Source organism: Aotus nancymaae, unplaced genomic scaffold, assembly GCF_030222135.1.
Source record: "Aotus nancymaae isolate 86718 unplaced genomic scaffold, 86718_ANA_hifiasm-v0.15.2.pri h1tg000029l, whole genome shotgun sequence".
Lineage (NCBI taxonomy): Eukaryota > Metazoa > Chordata > Mammalia > Primates > Aotidae > Aotus > Aotus nancymaae.
In genome coordinates, this window is record NW_026988442.1 from 35,497,745 (window position 1) to 35,516,021 (window position 18,277).

The window sequence follows — 18,277 nt, forward strand, 5'->3', positions numbered from 1 at the left end:
TCTACTTATAGACAAAGTGAGACGTCAGGCACTGAGGCGTGAGTGTGGCTTGTATTTCTGGTCCTCCCCTCCTTCACTGCTTTCATTTGACTCTTATCGTGTGTTCCAGAAAGTTTGCCCGCTCGGAGAATCTTTTTGACCATTTCCCATGAGTTGTCAGATAGCTCCATAGAATTCAGTTTCTGAGAACCAGCCAGAAGCATGCAGTGACATTGCATAATCTGCCTCTGAAGCGGAGATATTAGCTGTAGAGCTCAGGGGAGCTGCTCCACATCACCGACATGAAGGGAACAGGCGTTGTGGACGCTGTGCCCAAGGTGAGTGTTGTGGGGCTGTTTGAACGGGCTCTGTCGGGAAGCAAGCTGCGATGATGAAGGATGTTGACTGGCTTTAGTTGTGACTTTCTAATAAAAGTAAAGGTGGAATAACATTGATGTGGGAGTTTGAGATGGAAAAGTTTAATATAAGTTTAAGTGTGGGGAATAGGTGTCCTATAAAGCTCCTTACCAGTTTCCATCCAAGATGGGTGACGGTGACTTTGTAGTAGAAATCAACTTACTTGGTTGACACCATCTGTCACTTTGTGTCCAGCAAACTTCTGCAGCAAGATGAGAGTCTGCCTCAGCCCTGCTAATTGCTTCTTTCTCTGGACCTCAAGGACACTCAGTGCCACTGTAACTGTCCTGATTGGTTTCCACGCTCACCTCCAGATAGCCCCTTGCCTGCAGCCTCCCATGCTGAGCCCACAGTGGCCACTTACATGTAATTTTCATGGTAACTTGTATATTGTTTGAGCAAAGCTGGAGCTTTCAGACAGACTTCACGTCTGTCATGAATCAAAAAAGATTCACTATTTAGAAAGATAAAAGAAGCTGGGCACAGTGACACATACCTGTACTCCCAGCTACCGGAGAGGCTGAGGTGAGAAGATTAATTGAGCCCAGAAGTTTGAGTCCAGCCTGGGCAACATAGCGAGACCTCATCTCAAAAGAAAAGAAAAATTAAAATGGCTAACATATTAAAAAATTTACCCAGACATAAAGAAAATGAAGCTCGAGGTTGTATTTTCATCTGGCTGTGCCTTTTTAAATTTTAAGTAGAACAGGAAAAAAGAAATGAAACAAGCACTAAATAGGGAGCTTGCTTATAAAAATCCATTCTTATTTTTTAATAATAATACAAGTGACTAGTGTGGCTGAGCATGGTGGCTCACACCCATAATCCCAGCACTTTAGGAGGCCAAGGCAGATGGATCACTTGAGGCCAGGAATTTGAGACCAGCCTGGCCAACATGACAAAACCTCGTCTCTACCAAAAATACAACAATTAGCTGGGCGCAGTGGCATATGCCTATGATCCGAGCTACTCGGGAGGGTGAGGCACAAGAATCATGTGAGCCTGGGAGGCAGAGGTTGCAGTGAGCAGAGATCACACCATTGCACTCTAGCCTGGGCAACAAAGCAAGACTCTGTCTCAAAAAAAATTTTTTTTTAAAGTCACTGGTGGAACTTATGGCTGAGTAACCCATGATTGCCTCTCTTGTATAGATTATATGTAAATATCTTAGCTACCCTAGAATTTTGTCCTCAGCTACTTTGAACATTTTCAAACCACCGGAAAAATATGGGGGCTATGAGCATTATTCAGTAAATCCCTGCGTATCCGTCACCTAGAGCACAGGTTTCTGGTACTTTGTCATATTTGTGTGTATCTATTGGTGTATATTTAGACCCCAGAACACATTTAGTTTTTGTTGTTGTTGTTAAACTCTTTGAAAATAAATGGCCAATACAGAGACACTTCATTACATGTCTCCTAAGAACAGGGACATTCTTCTACAGAACACAGAAGAATATTCACATGTCATCATACCCAAGAACGTTTCACACTGATTTAGTAATGCCATTCCACTATTCAGCCCACATTCACATTTTCCAAAATTAGCCTTTTTAGCTTTTCTGGCCGTTGTTATTTGTTTGTGTGTTGGTTTTTCTGATGCAAGTGTTGTTTGTCAATTCTCAGTTCTTTTTTTTTTTTGAAACGGAGTTTCGCTCTTGTTACCCAGGCTGGAGTGCAATGGCGCGATCTCGGCTCACCGCAACCTCCGCCTCCTGGGTTCAGGCAATTCTCCTGCCTCAGCCTCCTGAGTAGCCGGGATTACAGGCACGCACCACGGTGCCCAGCTAATTTTTTTGTATTTTTAGTAGAGACGGGGTTTCACCATGTTGACCAGGATGGTCTTGATCTCTTGACCTCGTGATCCATCCGCCTCGGCCTCCCAAAGTGCTGGGATTACAGGCGTGAGCCACCGCGCCCGGCCAATTCTCAGTTCTTAATCTAGAACAATCCACCTTTTTCTCCTTCGTAACGTTGGCCTTTTTTCTGAATAGCCTCAATATTTTTTTATGATTTAGACTTCTTTTTATGTACAGCTTATTCTGCCTAATTTATGTAGACTTTACAATTTGGTGGGGGCTTTTTTCTTTAAAAAAAATATTTTTAGCAATGGGGGTATCACTGTGTTGCCCAAGCTGAACTCAGATTCCTGAACTCAGGTAATTCTCCTGCCTCAGCCTCCCGAGTAGCTGGGACTAAGGTGCACACTGCCAAGCCCCACTGCAATTTGTAAATAACATGTGTGTATGCATTGAACATGTAATCGATATTCCCAGCATCCCCATGAAATTCTGCTATTAATATTATACAGATAGGCCAGGTGCAGTGGCTCATGCCTATAATCCCACCACTTTGGGAGGCCGATACGGGCAGATCATCTGAGGTCAGGAGTTTGAGACTAGCCTGGCCAAAATGGTGAAACCTCGTCTCTACTAAAAATACAAAAAAAATTACCTGGGCATAGTGGTGGTGCACGCCTGTATTCCCAGCTACTCAGGAGGCTGAGGCAGGAGAATTGCTTGAACCTAGGAAGCAGAGGTTGCAGTGAGCTGAGATGTGCCATTGCACTTCAGCCTGGGCAACAAGAGCGAAACTCCATCTCAAAAATAAAATATATATATATATCAGTACATATATAAAATATATATACTGATAGTAGTAGCCAACCCTTCCTGACTGTCTATATGCTAGACCCTGTGCTGAGTGCTCTGCTCGCATTTTCTCGTTGTTACATCCTCACAACATGCTCATGAAGCAGAGATATTATTCTTACTTCCCTGTCACAGACAAGGAAGCGATGCCTCGCTGACTTGCCCAAGGCTATACAGCTAGTAGGTGGCGATGCCAGGAATCAACCCCAGGCAGACTAAGCTCAGAGTCCCACTCTTAGTCAGCTCATTATATTCTCTCCCTTGGACCAGGAGTTGGCAAACTCTTTTCATAAAGAGCCAGATAGTATTTTATGCTTTGCAGGCCAAATACAATCTCTGTTGCTTATTGTTGTTTGTTTAGGCAGTCCTTACGATAATACAATCATTCTTCACTTATGGGTCATCATCTAGATTGGTCCACAGGCCCTTATGTGGTAGCAGCCTATGTCATCTCAGTTCACATACACCGCCCTCACCCAGCCACACAGTACCAGGAAACACCCAAGTGTTCAGCTCCTAGAGCAGAGGCATCCTCAGTTAACAGTTTCTTGGGTGTCCCTACAGAAACTATCAATGCAGCTATAAGATACATTTTTCAAGGTTTTACACAAATAGGAGCTGTCGAGCTTCTTGCCTTTATCAACTAACAATATGCACTGGTGTTCAGTTCATATTAGTGCAGTTGATCTATCTCATTAATCTTTTTTTTTTTTTGAGACAAAGTCTTGCTCTGCCACCAGGCTGGAGTGCAGTCTCAGCTCACTGCAACCTCCACCTCCTGGGTTCAAGCAATTCAGGCATGCACCACCACACCCAGCTAAGTTTTGTATTCTTAGTAGAGACCATGTTGGCCAGGGTGGTCTTGATCTCTTGACCTTATGATCTTCCTGCCTCCGCCTCCCAAAGTGCTGCGATCACAGGTGTGCACCACCGCGCCCAGCCTCCATCTCATCTTAATGCCTATGTTGTTGCTTACTTGCTTTATAAATGGTAGCACAATGCTTCAACGGGTCATGTCATGTCAGTGGTCCTTAGCTTTGTTGCATTCACCTTTAAAATAACTCTGCCTTTCATTCAGGGCCACCGCAGATGGCCTTTCAGACCCTGAAGTTCACCTTTGTACATTGGATATAAACAGTGACTGCTCCTGCAAAGTGTTCCTAATTCTACCTGCTGGCCAGTAGCATTGCTGCCAATAGACCTGCTTTCACCTTTGTGCATAGCGGATTTTGTATAATTACCAGACTGTTTGATTCTGTTTTTAAAAAACTGTTTTATAGAACAAGGGGAAATTTTTTTAATGTGATATTAGTGATAGGAAACACTGGCCTCAAGCAATACAATTGCAACAGAAATAGAAGTAATTGTGCATGGCAAAGACAGTAAATCTAACACCTCATTCGCTGGTTTATTGGACTCCAGCCAGCTAGTCAGCTCCATTCAAGAAATACTAGAAATGTAGTTTTGGGGGCGTTTTTTGAGATGGAGTTTCACTCTGTTGCCCAGGCTGGAGTGCAGTGGCACAGTCTCAGCTCACTGCAACCTCCACCTCCCAGGTTCAAGCAATTCTCCTGCTTCAGCCTCCCAAGTAGCTGGGATTACAGGCATATGCCACCACTCTCGACTAATTTTTGTATTTTTAATACAGATGGAGTTTCACCATGTTGGCCAGGCTGGTCTGAAACTCCTGACCTCAAGTGATCTGTCTGTCTTGGCCTCTCAAAGTGCTGGGATTACAAGCGTGAGCCTCTGCGCCTGGCCAGAAATTTAGTTCTAAAAGACAAGGCAGATAAGTGGGTTTATTATATGTCAGTTCTTATTTTGGATTCTTGGTAGTTTCAAGATGCTTAGTTATGAAAATAGAGTCTGCAATGTACTTTAGTGATTCAGTCCTGTTTGCTGTAAATTCTGTTTACTTCAGTGTGTGTGTGTGTGCGCGCGCGTGCACAAGTAATATTGAAATTAGCATCTTCATACACAGCCTTTTTTTCCCCCAATAACATTATTTTCTCACTGGAGTAAATGTCCAGGAATTGAAAGGGGATTACTGAAGGGAATAAGCATTGGCACTTATTTTCCATCATTTTCTGAGAATTTCTGATGTTTGATTCTATTTCAAACCTACTTTCCACAGTATTTTCTCTGCAATCTGTACTTTCTTTTATAAAGACAGCTATATGCTCATTGAGATTTCTGAAGGGACAGTTTTCAAGCAAGCATCTTTATTATGTTACTGAAGAGTGGATGGTTCAATGTTTATGCTGTAAGTACATTTAAATGTGCTTAACTATCATTCACGTGTTAAATTCGGCCTCAGTTAAAGAGCAAATCTTCTTTGTTTCTCTTCCATCTCAACTCTGAGTGGCACGGCTCTAGACCCACTCAAGAAAGATCAACGTAAAGACTTAGGATTTTTTTAAAACTCTCCCACATTCTCAAGGTTGGCTTAAATGTGACAGAATGTGGTGGCTTGGAAGTGTCTGCCACTTGCTGGGACTTGGCTTGCTTCCATGCTTGTGGGCAAGAAAGCTTGATAAGGCTTCGTTTGTGAGTGTGCAGCAGTTTTAGGTTCTCCTTGTACCTTTAGCAGCTCTGAGGTGGTGAGCAGGACATTTCAAACTCAGTCTTTGTTCAAGGGTAAATGGGATTGTGCGCAGAAAGCTGACCTGGCCCTTGAGGGCCCATTAGATCCCACTCCCAGCAGCTCTTCTGCCTCAGTTCCTTCCCCTTTTCCCCTGCTGTTCTCCTCCTTGGATGCTCCTCTTTCTAGCAAGCATCACCTCACCCAGAGGCCTCTCTGGACCATGCTGTGCGAATTACTTCCCCCGCTACACCTGCCCACCCCCATCACTCTCATCTGTCTTACCTTCACTTATTAAAATCCAAAATTATCTCACTTTGTTTGTTCATTGTCTTCCTCTCTGGGAATGAAACTCCGTGAGGGACAGACCTGGGCTTTCTTATTTGGTGCCACATCTCTGGTGCCTACCGCAGTGCCTACACAAAGTAGGTGCTCAATAAATGCTTTATAGTAGTGTGTATGAATGAATGGGAGGTTACAGGGAGTGCAGGTGGAGCCCTGGATATTGCCCTGCTCTGAGGATAGGAACAGCACTACTTTCTAGTAATCAGGTGTTTGGCCACAGCGGTCATTCCTGACTCTCTAACCCCTACTTGTCATCAGCCTAAGATGCCACTCAGCCTATTCTCTTGACAATTGGCCCCCTCCTTGTCCATGGTCAGTTGTTGCCCTAGATGCAATCTGTTGCTATTGAAACCAAGGTCACAAAGATCTATGGCCTCCCTCCAGTGTTTTCCAGCAACTTCCTCCCTTCATCTATTCCACGAGGCAAAACAGCCCAGACACAATACCCAACTCGAAAACACAGCTCACCATCCATGGCTCAGCCATTCACCCAACACGTAGTTATTGGGCTCTGGGGGTTCAGGGTGATCAAGACAGAGCTGACATGCCAGTGGAGTCAGCATGATTGGGAATTAATGGACCCATGGTTTCAGGTGGTGAGAAACGCCAGAAAGTGGAGAAAACGGGGATCTGATGGAAGTGATGGATGGAAAAGGCCACTCTGAAGACTCGAGAGATGGGAAAAGCATTCCAGGCGGAGGGAACAGCAGATACCAAGACCCTGTAGTGGGAATGCATTCAGCAGAGTAGAGTGTTCACAAAAAGACCAGTGGGGTCGAGGCAGAGTAAACCGAGAGAGAGTGGTCGGAAGTGAGATCTGAGGTGTAGGCACGGTCAGCTGTGTGAGAGCTTTGAAGCCATTCTAATTGCAAAGGAAACCACCCGCCCACTTAAAGCAGGAGATGACATGGTCTGATTTATGTTTTCTAGATCACTCAGGCTGCTATGCAACAAATGGGCTGTAGGTAGGAAAGAGCAGACGCTGGTATATGCAGAGACTTCAGCGTAGGTGGCTTCCTTTTCCACTGGGGTAGTGCCCTGCTCTTCTCCATGGACATAAAGGAGAATCATGTACTCTGTCTTTAGAAAAAGTAAAACCTTCCCAGCACTTTGGGAGGCCGAGGCGGGCAGATCACAAGGTCAGGAGATCGAGACCATCCTGGCCAACATGGTGAAACCCGTCTCTACTAAAAAATATAAAAATTAGTTGGGCATGGTGGCGCGCACCTGTAGTCCCAGCTACTTGAGAGGCTGAGGCAAGAGAATTGCTTCAACGCGGGAGGCAGAGGTTGCAGTGAGACAAGATTGCACCACTGCACTCCAGCCTGGCGCCTGGCAACAGAGCAAGACTGTCTCAAAAAAAAAAAAAGTAAAACTTTTGGTGTTTGAGACTGCAGGTTGCCGTGTGGGATGAGGAGTGGTTATGAGCAGAAAAAATAGTAAATCAAGGAGTAGATAGCTTCTATTTAACTACGTGTGCTACGTTTGATTGAGGAACACAATGAGCCTTTCATTCCTTCTACAAATACTAAAAGTCTACTGTGTGCTACGCACTGTTCTAAATGCTTCCAAGGACAAGTGTCTGGTCCCATTTCTCCATATATAGTAAATAATTCTTATGAGTAATAAATCCATTACCTACTCATGATTGGTTTCCTGGTTTAATGACCTGCAGTCTTTGAATATTTTATTTCCCATAGAGCACATTTAAGGGGGAGAAAAGCTAAGGGGACTGCCATCATCACCCCAAAACCTAAAGGGTCTGTGAATAGACAGGCGCTTGGCCGACACGATAATGGAATGGGGAAGCAACCATAGAATAATAACAGGGCGATTTTGGAACTTCAATGACTAAGGGAGGAAATGACAGGGGCCTGAAGGGGAAATAGCTTCAAAGGAGGAAGGTGGGAGGCTGGTAAGAGAGCTGCCGTGGAGGGGAAGATTAGAACACTCTAACTTGACTTGCAAAAAGGGGAAATACAATTTTTAGGAACCATTTCCAAACACATCACCCATAAAGCGTTTGTTCAGGGGAAGAGCAGCCTTGTGCACACAGCTTCGAAAAGCAGAGTCGACCCTGGGAACACGTGCGGCTGCTGTGCCTGGAGCAGCGTCGCCGGCGCTGGGCACGGGAGACTGCACTTTTTTCCCCCGCCAGCCTGGAGTGCAGTGGCACAATCTCAGCTCAGTGCAACTCTGCCTCCTGGGCTCAACTGACCTTCCCACCTCAGCCTCCCACTTCAGCCTCCCAAGTAGCCAGGACTTCAGGCACCCACCCCTGTGCCCGGCTAATTTTTGTATTTTTAGTAGGGGTGTGGTTTCTCTGTATTGCCCAAGCTGGTCTCAAACTCCTGTTCTCAAGTGATTCACCCACCTCAGCTTCCCAAAGTGCTGGGATTACAGGTGTGAGTCACCGAGCCAGGCTCTGCACTCTTCAAACTCCTCCAGGAGGCCAGGTATGGAGGGATGAGAGGCAGAAGAGCAGTAGGGGCCCGCCTGTGTGTTGCAGGTGTTTGCCATTAACAATAAGTGAAAAGTGCTTTGTGGAATGTTCACTTTGGGTTCAGAAGTTTTTTTTTGAGACAGGGTCTCGCTCTGTCACCCAGAGTGGAGTGCAGTAGTGTGATCATAATTCACTAAAACCTCAAATTCCTGGGCTCAAGCAAGCCTCCTGCTTCAGCCTCCCAAGAAGCTGAGACTACAGCTGCGTACCACCATGCCCATCTAATTTCTTTTTATGTTTTGTAGAGATGAGGAGCTCTCCCTATATTACCCAGGCTTGTCTTGAACTCCTGACTTCAGTCAGTCCTCCCGCCTCAGCCTCCTAAAGCACTGAGATTACAGGAGTGAGCCACCACCCAGCTCAGGTTCAGAAGTGAAGGTTTCCCCACAGTTGAAAGGGGAATAGAAACACAAGAGTCAGTAATTAATAAGAAGCATCTCAAGGTGCTCCTTCCCTACACTGGCATTCCCCAAAGTGAGGTGATGGTCAGCCACTGGGAGACAGGGCCAGTTACCCGAGACATTCTCCCTAAGCTCCCTTTGGGTATCTCAAACAAGGGTTGGGATGGGTTTATCTGTAGTCCATTCTTAACAACTAAACGAGCAAACCTAGTGAATTGCAATAAATTCACACCAACGGAACAAAAGCAGAAAAGCTTAAACAACAGAGTGGCTCCTTGCTTCCCTGAAGCGCCTCTAAAAATAACCATAGAAAGATGGAGAATTTGGTAAACAAGCCTGAACCTTCACTCATTTCTCTGTGACACATTAAACAGCTTGAGCCAGCTTTGAATTCTTCCTGATCGATCAAATGGAAAGATCACACCCCGCAGGGACCCTGACTGCAGGCATGTCAGAGGATTTCAAGTGTGGTGCACAGAACAGTTTTTTTACATTACTGGTGTATCCTGGTGTGCATTCAAACAAACTAAAACTAGCTCATCAAACCTGTAACTGCATGGGTAACATTGCTGAGGAAGAGTGGTTTTTAACTTGGCTCAATCTATTATTTTACCTAAAAAAATTGTACAGTGGCACATGGATATGACAGGAAGCATGCAGTTGCTAGACACACAGAGCTTTAGAAACACAGGCTGGGGACCGGGTGTGGTAGCTCATGCCTGTAATCCCAGCACTTTGGGAGGCTGAGGTGGGAGGATCGCTTGAGCCCAGCTGTTGGAGACCAGCCTGGGCAACATAGCGAGACTGTGTCTCTACAAAACATTTTAAAAATTAGCTGGGTATGGTGGCTCATGCCTGTAGTCCTAGCTACTTGAAAGACTGAGTTGGGAGGATTGTTTGAGCCTGAGAGTTCGAGCCTGCAGTGAGCTGTGATCATACCACTGCGCTCCAGGCTGGGTCACCAAGTGAGACCCTATCTCTAGAAAAGAAAAAAGAAAGAGAAACACAGGCTTAGACAAAGTTTTCTTCTAATTGGAGTTGGCATAATTGCTTATGACCCATGAAATAATACAAAACTCCTTCTTTCTTTATGCCTTTCCTCTTTTCCTTCAAGAAAGAAAAAAGGAAAGAGGGAAGGAAAGGAAGTTAGAAAGGAAAACCACCCACACGTTATTTTCTCTGTAATCCTTCACTTGGCTTTCATGACCTAAGAGGTAAGAGTAGGAAAAGAGGTCACGGGAAATGTATATTTTGCAGCTGGATGGGAACTTGGAGGTTGCCCTGTGAAGCTCTCTCACTTTCAGATGAACACACTGAAGCCCAGAGAAGTTCTGTTAAGTAACAGAACCCTCCTCCTTGGGTGAGCTTTTCATGAGCAAGGGTGAAATTGTCAACCCCTTAACTTGAACCAACAGTTCCCCAAACCAAATATCTTAAGCAATAACTCAGGAACTTAGCTGGCAAGGAATAGACTTGGCAGTGGGAGGCAGCGGCAAGGCTGTGAAGGAACACACTAGGATCTCTAGGGCACGTTGAGCTGGAGAATGCAGTCTGGTATGACATTGGCCAATCTCCAGCCACAGCCACGATAATCAATTACATGAAGGCCTGAGAGACCTTTTTTATTGTATCATTTCAATCCTGAGCTTAGATCAAGGACACCTGGTTACCTGTTCCCACAGCATATATTGTCAGACATACAGTAGGTGCTTAATAAATAATTGCCAACTCTATGAAGCCCTAAAAGTCAGCTTAGCAAGGTTTCCATGAGTAGGGGAAGTGCATTAAAGCATGTCGATCTGGGTAAGACCCAAACCTACTGGAAAATCGCAGTCTTCAGGTATCAGGGAAGCAAACATTTCATTTCCACTGGGTGGCTTTGGAATTTTTTTCTGGCCACAGCCTCCTCCTCAAAGCCCGTTAGCAGGCAGTGCTTCCTACAGCTGCAGAAGTTCCTTTAATGTGTGGCTTTTTCATCTGAATCATCAGGAAGAATTCAAAGCTGGTTGGGTCAGAGTTCAATGTTATCACAGAGAACCCAGTTAAAGTTTGTGCTTATTCACAGCATATGCCATTCTCCAGGATCATTTTTAGAGGTGTTAAGAAACTAAGGAACTCTGTTTTCATTAAAGTTTTTCTTTTTCTCTTGTATCCCTCCTCATATCCAAGTTCACCAGGTTTATTCACTTCTTTCTCCCTGGTTTCTATGGATAAACAGGCCACAGAGGCTATTTGCATCCATTTGGATGGGAGGGAACCAATGGGAATGTCGGAGAGAATGTGTTATGTAACCAGCCCACCCTTTCCCATGGCTGGGATAGCAGGAAGGGCAGTGAACCTCCCCCAGGAGCTTAGACAGCCACTGGCCAGATCCATTGCAAGGACAGCTGCAGAGAAGGTACTTTTAGACCCAGACCTCACGGCATTCCTGCACAAACTCCTACAGAAAGATTGCCCTTCCCAAGTGATTTGCGATTTCTGCTGGTGTTTTCCAGGATATGGATAGTACTTTTTAAAATAATTTCTTGAAATGATCAAGATGAAGGTGAATGTGAGTATCTGAGTTTCTCTCTTCTGGCATCCATTTCCTGCAACTATCTGATTGCATGGGACTCTGAGTTAACTGTGTAAAGGGGTCTAGAGCTTGTGATTGCCCATTCTCCCTCTATATTAAGGAAGTTGGTAATGATGGTTTCTAAATGACTCTCACACCATGGGAAACAATTCAAAGTTGCATCACGTTTTGAAACCAAAAAGGGAGACCTTACACTTTTGTTTAGAAAGTTATATTCTCTTCAGTTAAGTTTTGTTTTAAAGCTTAAACGTGACTTTATTTATTTACTTTGAGATGGAGTGTTGCTCTGTCGCCAGGCTGGAGTGTAGTGGCGTGATCTCAGCTCACTGCAACCTTCACCTCCCGGGTTCAAGCAATTATCTTGCCTCAGCATCCCCAGTAGCTGGGACTATAGGCACACACCACCACGCCAGCTAATTTTTGTATTTTTAGTAGAGACGGGATTTCACCATCTTGGCCAGGCTGGTCTCAAACCCTGACCTCAAGTGATCCACATGCCTCAGCCTCCCAAAGTGTTGGGATTACAAACATAGCCACTGCACCCGGCCTTATATGTTACCTTAAATATAAGAGTAGTTGGGCATGGTGAAACCCCATTATCTACTAAAAATACAAAAAATTAGCTGGGTATGGTGGCAGGCCCCTGTAATCCCAGCTACTTGGGAGGCTGAGGCAGGAGAATCACTTGAACCTGGGAGACAGAGGTTACAGTGAACTGAGAGCATGCCACTGCACTCCAGTCTGGGCAACATAAGCAAAACTCCTTCTCAAAAAAAAAAAAAAAAGAGTACTTGGGAAAAGGGAGTTTCAATTCACACTTCCAGTTAAATAACTTCAGATCATTATCTGCACATTCTGAAGCTTTTCATTCAAGAATTTTCACCTTTTTCAAAAAAGGGGGCTGAAGCAGAAACGCAATTCTTTTCCTGGCCTGTTTGGCAAATTAATATTAATCACACACAAAAAAAGCAGCAGTTTCCATTCAGCGTCTCTCACTTAACTACTTTGCTAAGTTTTTTTAAAAACAGCTCCAAGAAAAACAATTGTCCTTTATGGGAGATGAGGCCAGAAACCATGTAGCTATCACCTCATTAAAAGAATTCCAAATATTTCTGATAATGAGATGCAGATTATTGAAGCAAATCTGTCTCAAGTTTTATAACCTCATCAATGAATTCTCTCACCACATTAGGCATGACAAATTAAAGAGAAATAGTTTAATCTACTTACACATTCTTAGAACAAGTTCTGGTGATGAAATATACCATTTTGCTATTTTAAGTGACAGCTCCTCTTAACTTATGGAATTTTACTTTCAAATGTAAATATTGATATGGAAAGCCACTGCAATTCACGGGAGAAAATAAAAGTTCAGATCACAGCTTCTTTCTTGGATAACTATGTCAAAGGGAGATGATGACAGAGGAAGGAAGGAGGCAGAAGAGACAAAGAGAAGACAGGAATGAGCTGGTGAAAATGAGGGAGGGAAGGGAGAGAGGAATGAATGTTAGGTGAGGGAGGAGGTGGCTGCTTGCCTGGTGCTCCCTTCTCAATTGCAGACCTCACAGCACAACTACAGGAGTTGTAGGAGGTTTTCCAGGAGGAAAGTAGGGACGTGGTTATTCTGAATGCTTTCCCCAACATCACATGCATACAACACACAGCTACTGTGTCCTGCTACTGCACATCCTAACTTTGGCCTTGAGGAACATGTCCCATCATGGGAGGTCCTCCTGTCTGGCCTGGGTCTTTGTGCACAGGACCCAGATCATTTTGCCAGAAATGAACATGGACTCAAAGTGTTTTTCTCTAATCCCAAATCTCTAGCTCCCCAGATCCCTGTTTTCTACCCAGAAGGGCCCCTCAATGAGTGACATAGAAAGATGCTATACTTATAAAAGCATCAATGCAGAGCTATGCTCATCTTGTTCTTTTTTACAAAATTTAATACTACATTTTGGAGATTGTCCCATTTCTATTGATAGAAGCTCTACCTCATTCTTGCAATGGCTATATTGTACTCCATTATACAAATGTCTCTGTTTCTCAGCTTCATCTCCCTCTTCCAGGAGCTACTTTGCCATCCTGTATCTGCTAAGATAGAGTCTGTGCTAAGAAAAGTGGTTTTTAGGCTAAAAGAGCACATTTCAGACCCAAAACTGCCTGCATTCCAATCTGGCTTTGGCCCTTGAGCACTGAGCTACCTTAAGCTACTTTCTTGCCCTCTCTGTGCCTTAGCTTGCTCATCTCCTAAATGCGGTGTTAGTTACAGTACCTGCTTCATAAGCTCTTTGAATATCAAATGTGGTCATCAGTGCTAACTACTTATCCCAATGCCTGGGACAGAGTTGAGAAACCGTGAGCCATCCTGATTCCCAAGTGAGCCATCTGATTCCCAAGGGAGCCATCTGATTCCCAAGTGAGCCATCTGATTCCCAAGTGAGCCATCCTGATTCCCAAGTGAGCCATCTGATTCCCAAGTGAGCCATCTGATTCCCAAGTGAGCCATCCTGATTCCCAAGTGAGTCATCTGATTCCCAAGTGAGCCATCTGATTCCCAAGGCATTGGCTAACAGTGGACAACAAGACTAACACGGTGCCTGGGTAATCGGAGTGCGACGGACACTCCTGTCAGGGAGAACAGAATGGTTTCGTGAGGGGCTAAATTGCATCTAAAAGATTAAAGAGGATTTTCCCCCTTCTTCTTTTTTTTTTATTTTTTTCAGACAAGGTCTCATAATGTCTTCCAGGCTGGAGCGCAGTGGCACAGTCTCAGCTCACTGCAACCTCTGCCTCCCGGACTCAAACAATCCTCCAGCTTCAGCCTCCCGAGTGACTGGGATTACAGGCGTGTGCCACCATGCCCAGCTAATCGTTATATTTTTTATAGAGATGGGATTTCACCATGTTGCCCAGGTTGGTCTCAAACTCCTGAGTTCAAAGCAATCTGCCCACCTCAGCCTCCCAAAGTGCTGGGATTACAGGTGAGAACCACCACTCCCAGCCAGCTTCTCCCCCTTGTTTGATTCGTTATAGGAAAATAACACTAGCCGACATACACAGTGTGTGAGAAGTCTGTATTGTTATGTGGGGTTTGCAAAGTGAGGACCCTTTCCAGATAGTCTTTGCTGTGACTCCTTAAGCTAGGCATGGTGACATGTGCCTGTAGTCCCAGCTACCCATAAGGCAAGGCGTTTAAGGCTGCAGTGCACCATGATGATGCCTGTGAATAGCCACTGCATTCCAGCCTGGGCAACATAGCAAGACCCTGTACCTAAAAAAAAAAAAAAAAAAAAAAAATTACCACTCTCTCATCCTTCTGGAAGTGACCTCACAGAATGTTGTCACCCACCAGAAATCCCTCCCAGAAGAAGCGTCTGTAGATACTTTGATTCTTCCTCAGATTGTCCTTCCTCCTCTGTCTTCCCTTTCTGAAGAATGTGGGTGGGAAAAATGGAGGTGGTGAGGGGATTTTTCTTATGTTCTTGGAAACTTCTATTTTTTTTTAACATAATGTCCTTTTAAAAGGATGGAAAGTAAACATTCACAAGCCAACAGATAACACCATTCTCTCTGCTTTAATCTTTCCTACCCTATATTTGAATTTACATGAAATGAAATACTTCCAAGTACATTCGAGGTGAGACTGTTGACTTCCAAGATGATCAAAGAGCCCTTTCTCCATTCTACACTCACTCCTGATGTGGAGTCTGGGCTCAGCTACCTCATAAAAATATATAACAGGATATGTCACTGATCGCAACATAACAGCTCCTACATCCATGGGAATCCTTGATGAACTTCAGGGATTCACATTTCCCATTTATCAAAAGATCTGTGATATTTATAGCATATGCATTTTTTAAATGTGGTTTCTCTATAACTAACCATTCCCTCATGGCCCTCAAAGGGGAAGGAGGAAGCATTCCGTCGCTTTGCTTGAATACTAAGAATTCTTGGAAGTAAGACATGGAATCTCTGTGAGAAGGAAACCGAAATGCTAAACATGGATGTTTTTCAAAGAAGGATTTTAGTAGAAGAAAAATGACCTCCTTATTGACCTGGGAGATCTATATCTCTGTATGGATCAGGGGCCTAGACATCGCTTACTGCCCCAGCTTCTTCCACAGTTACATCTCCACCACTTGTTTGGGGGAACTTCTTGATTTACCACCTCCCACTAAGGACCGGTGACCTCATGGTATGATTTACCTTCCCAAAGAATGATATTCTCGGTTACTTGGATGGAAACCATCTCATGATCTCTTCTTTCCTATCTCATAGTTACTACCGTTTTAATTTTAGGAGCATAAGAGTTTGGTGGGGGGTGGGCTGTGAAAGATAAAACAAGGAGGAAGCAGGATGGGGCCACGATGCTGCTCTGACCCCTGTGATGGGAAAGAGAGTAGGAGCTGGACAGAGGAGAGAGAGCCTCAATGTATGGGGCAACTTAGACACAGTCTTGACAACTCCGCCGGGGCTTTGGGATAAAAATTGCCCTCCAATGAGTCCTGCATTGGGCAGAAACACTCAGGTTCCCTGACTATTAACTTTCAGTTTGCAAAGGAAATCTGAGTGGGGACTCTAAGACCCCAGCAATGGGCTGAACTCAGCAGCAGAGCGCTTCCCTGGGTCAGAGGAGTGATATTTTAAGATCTGTCTGAACATGCCACAGCCTCCACAACACCCAAATGTCTTACGCCCCGCCTGCCTCACTCATGTATTTCTTGCCCAGCTCCTATAATCGTTTGAGTTTGCTGCTCCTGCTTATAGCTGTCTTTAAAGTAGCTCTTTCTGGATTTGCACACATTTGGACGTAAGAGTTAGCAGATGAGAGTAGGAAGCAGACTTGGACTTGGGAAGGCTGTGCAGAGGATTGGCAACAGCAGGCTTCAGGCAGATAGACGCGAGTTTGGCTCCCTGCTCTACCACCTGCTGCTGCATGACCTGAGGCAGGTCATTAATCTCTCTTAGTCTTGGGCACCACAAAGCACTAAAATGAGGCCAACAGAGCAATCAGTGTACCCCCGCCTGCCCCCCAGCCCTGACCCTCTGAGTTTCTGCAGCTTTGTTCTTTTGAGTAAACTAAGGAGAAAGAAAGTGGAAGGTAAAGCAGAGAAGCAAGCTGTGCATGTGGGCGAGTCCACATGGGCACAGTCACCCAGGGACTGTGTCCGCCCCAGCCTAGAGAGGGGATTTCTATCCTAGGAACAGGGACGATAAAGCAGCATGACTGAGGCTGCAGCAGTTGCTTCTCTCCCAGAGCATCTAAGCTGCTCCTGCCTAGAGCTGCCATGGCTGCTGATGGCCCATATGCCACCGTGGATGATGAAAGTGTGCGGGCCAGTTCCCTCTCTGCTTCTGACTTTCCCTGGCCCATTCAGCAGTGTGTCCCTCTCTTCTCTCCAATTATGCTCCTGCTCTTCTTCCAAGGCTCACCTCAAGTTGCATCCAGCCATTCATCAGCTCCTCCCCAAAACTAACGAAATCCAGCCTCTGCCCTCATCCAAGCCACAGGCATCTCCCAGATGGACTGGACAATTGGCTTTGATTCGCCTCTCTGGTTTCCACTTGCTCAATGCACTCGGTCTTCCACCCAGTAACCATATATAAACAGCAGCCGCTATGGAAATGAGGAGCCAGGGCCTCTGTTGATCTCTCTCCAGGCAGCCTGGTCATTTTTCAGTTCCTCCAACTTTCCCTGCGCCCCCCACATGCACTCACTCACACTCGCACACCCCCCCCACCCACACACTCCAGCCTCCACACATTTCTCTTCCTCTGCCTGAATGCTCTCTCTCCCCACCCCTTTATCTGACTAACTCCTTTTCACCCCCAGATGGAAGCTTCCATGGCCACTTTCTCAGGTAAACTTTCCCTAAGCCCTCACCCATCACTACTTCCCAACTGCACTTAGAATTTGTCATAACTTCCTGTATTTTATTTCTTATAACTTCCTGTATTTTATTTCTCATAACTTCTTGTATTTTCTTTCCATCCCACTTACGAGAGGTGGAAACCCTGTGTTTACTTCTGTGATGATTTGATTAGAATTTGTCTCCTCCACTAGAATGTACATGGCATGAGATCAGAAACAGTTGTGCTTACCACGATGCCTCCAGCAGAGCCCCTGGCATATAGCTGATGCTCAATACAATCTCGGTGAATGAATGAATGAATGAATGGCTCTCCAGATTTCTCCAAGTGCAGCTAAGACCACTCTATCCTCAGCTGCTCGAGTTTAGATTAGCACATTGCACCTGCCAGATATGTCAAGGTTTCTGTACTGAGGTTATCATCACCATGAGGGCAGTGAATCTCTTATTCTTCACCTTTGTTTCCCTATCCACCTCTCATTCTTCCTTCCAAATGTATATTCATTTTCCTTCTCCTTCTCCCAGCTATTGTATGAAGATGGGCATTTTGGGGAAATGTCCTTTTTGGAAATCATTTAAGAACATTTCTTCCACTGTACCCAAAATCTAACTGCCTATGTACCCACAAGGCACAAAATGTGAACATACGTCCTCCTTCACCTCTTAAATTTCTACAAAAATATTCCCAAATTAACACCCTATTAAAGAGTATCTTGTGAGTGACCTGAGCAACCATTGCGATGGTTACTGGATTCCTTTGCAGTGGCCTGTCAACTGCTCCCAGCTGTTATTCACAAAGAGTTCAGCGCAGTGCCAGGAACGCGGGTGCACGATGAGTGCTTCCTGCTGCTATTGCAATGTCCAGTGCTGCCCACATGCCAGCCTGACCACAAGGGCCTGAGCCCAGCTGTAAGTGGGGTGGTCAGGGGCAGCCTCTGCAAAGGGGTGA

At 45.1% G+C, this 18,277-nt stretch overlaps 1 protein-coding gene across 2 annotated transcripts in view; it reads left to right on the forward strand.

Annotated features, from left to right (window-relative positions):
* CASS4 (Cas scaffold protein family member 4) overlaps positions 1-18,277 on the forward strand; it is a 44,137-nt gene continuing 25,860 nt past the window's right edge. The window contains exon 1 of one of the 2 annotated variants that reach the window (XM_012467501.2): positions 1-317. In XM_012467501.2, coding sequence (XP_012322924.2) covers positions 282-317 — 36 coding nt within the window. In that variant the 5' untranslated portion in view covers positions 1-281. Of the gene's footprint in view, positions 318-11,351; positions 11,429-18,277 lie in introns of those variants that run through there. The other variant, XM_012467502.2, reaches the window with a different exon arrangement.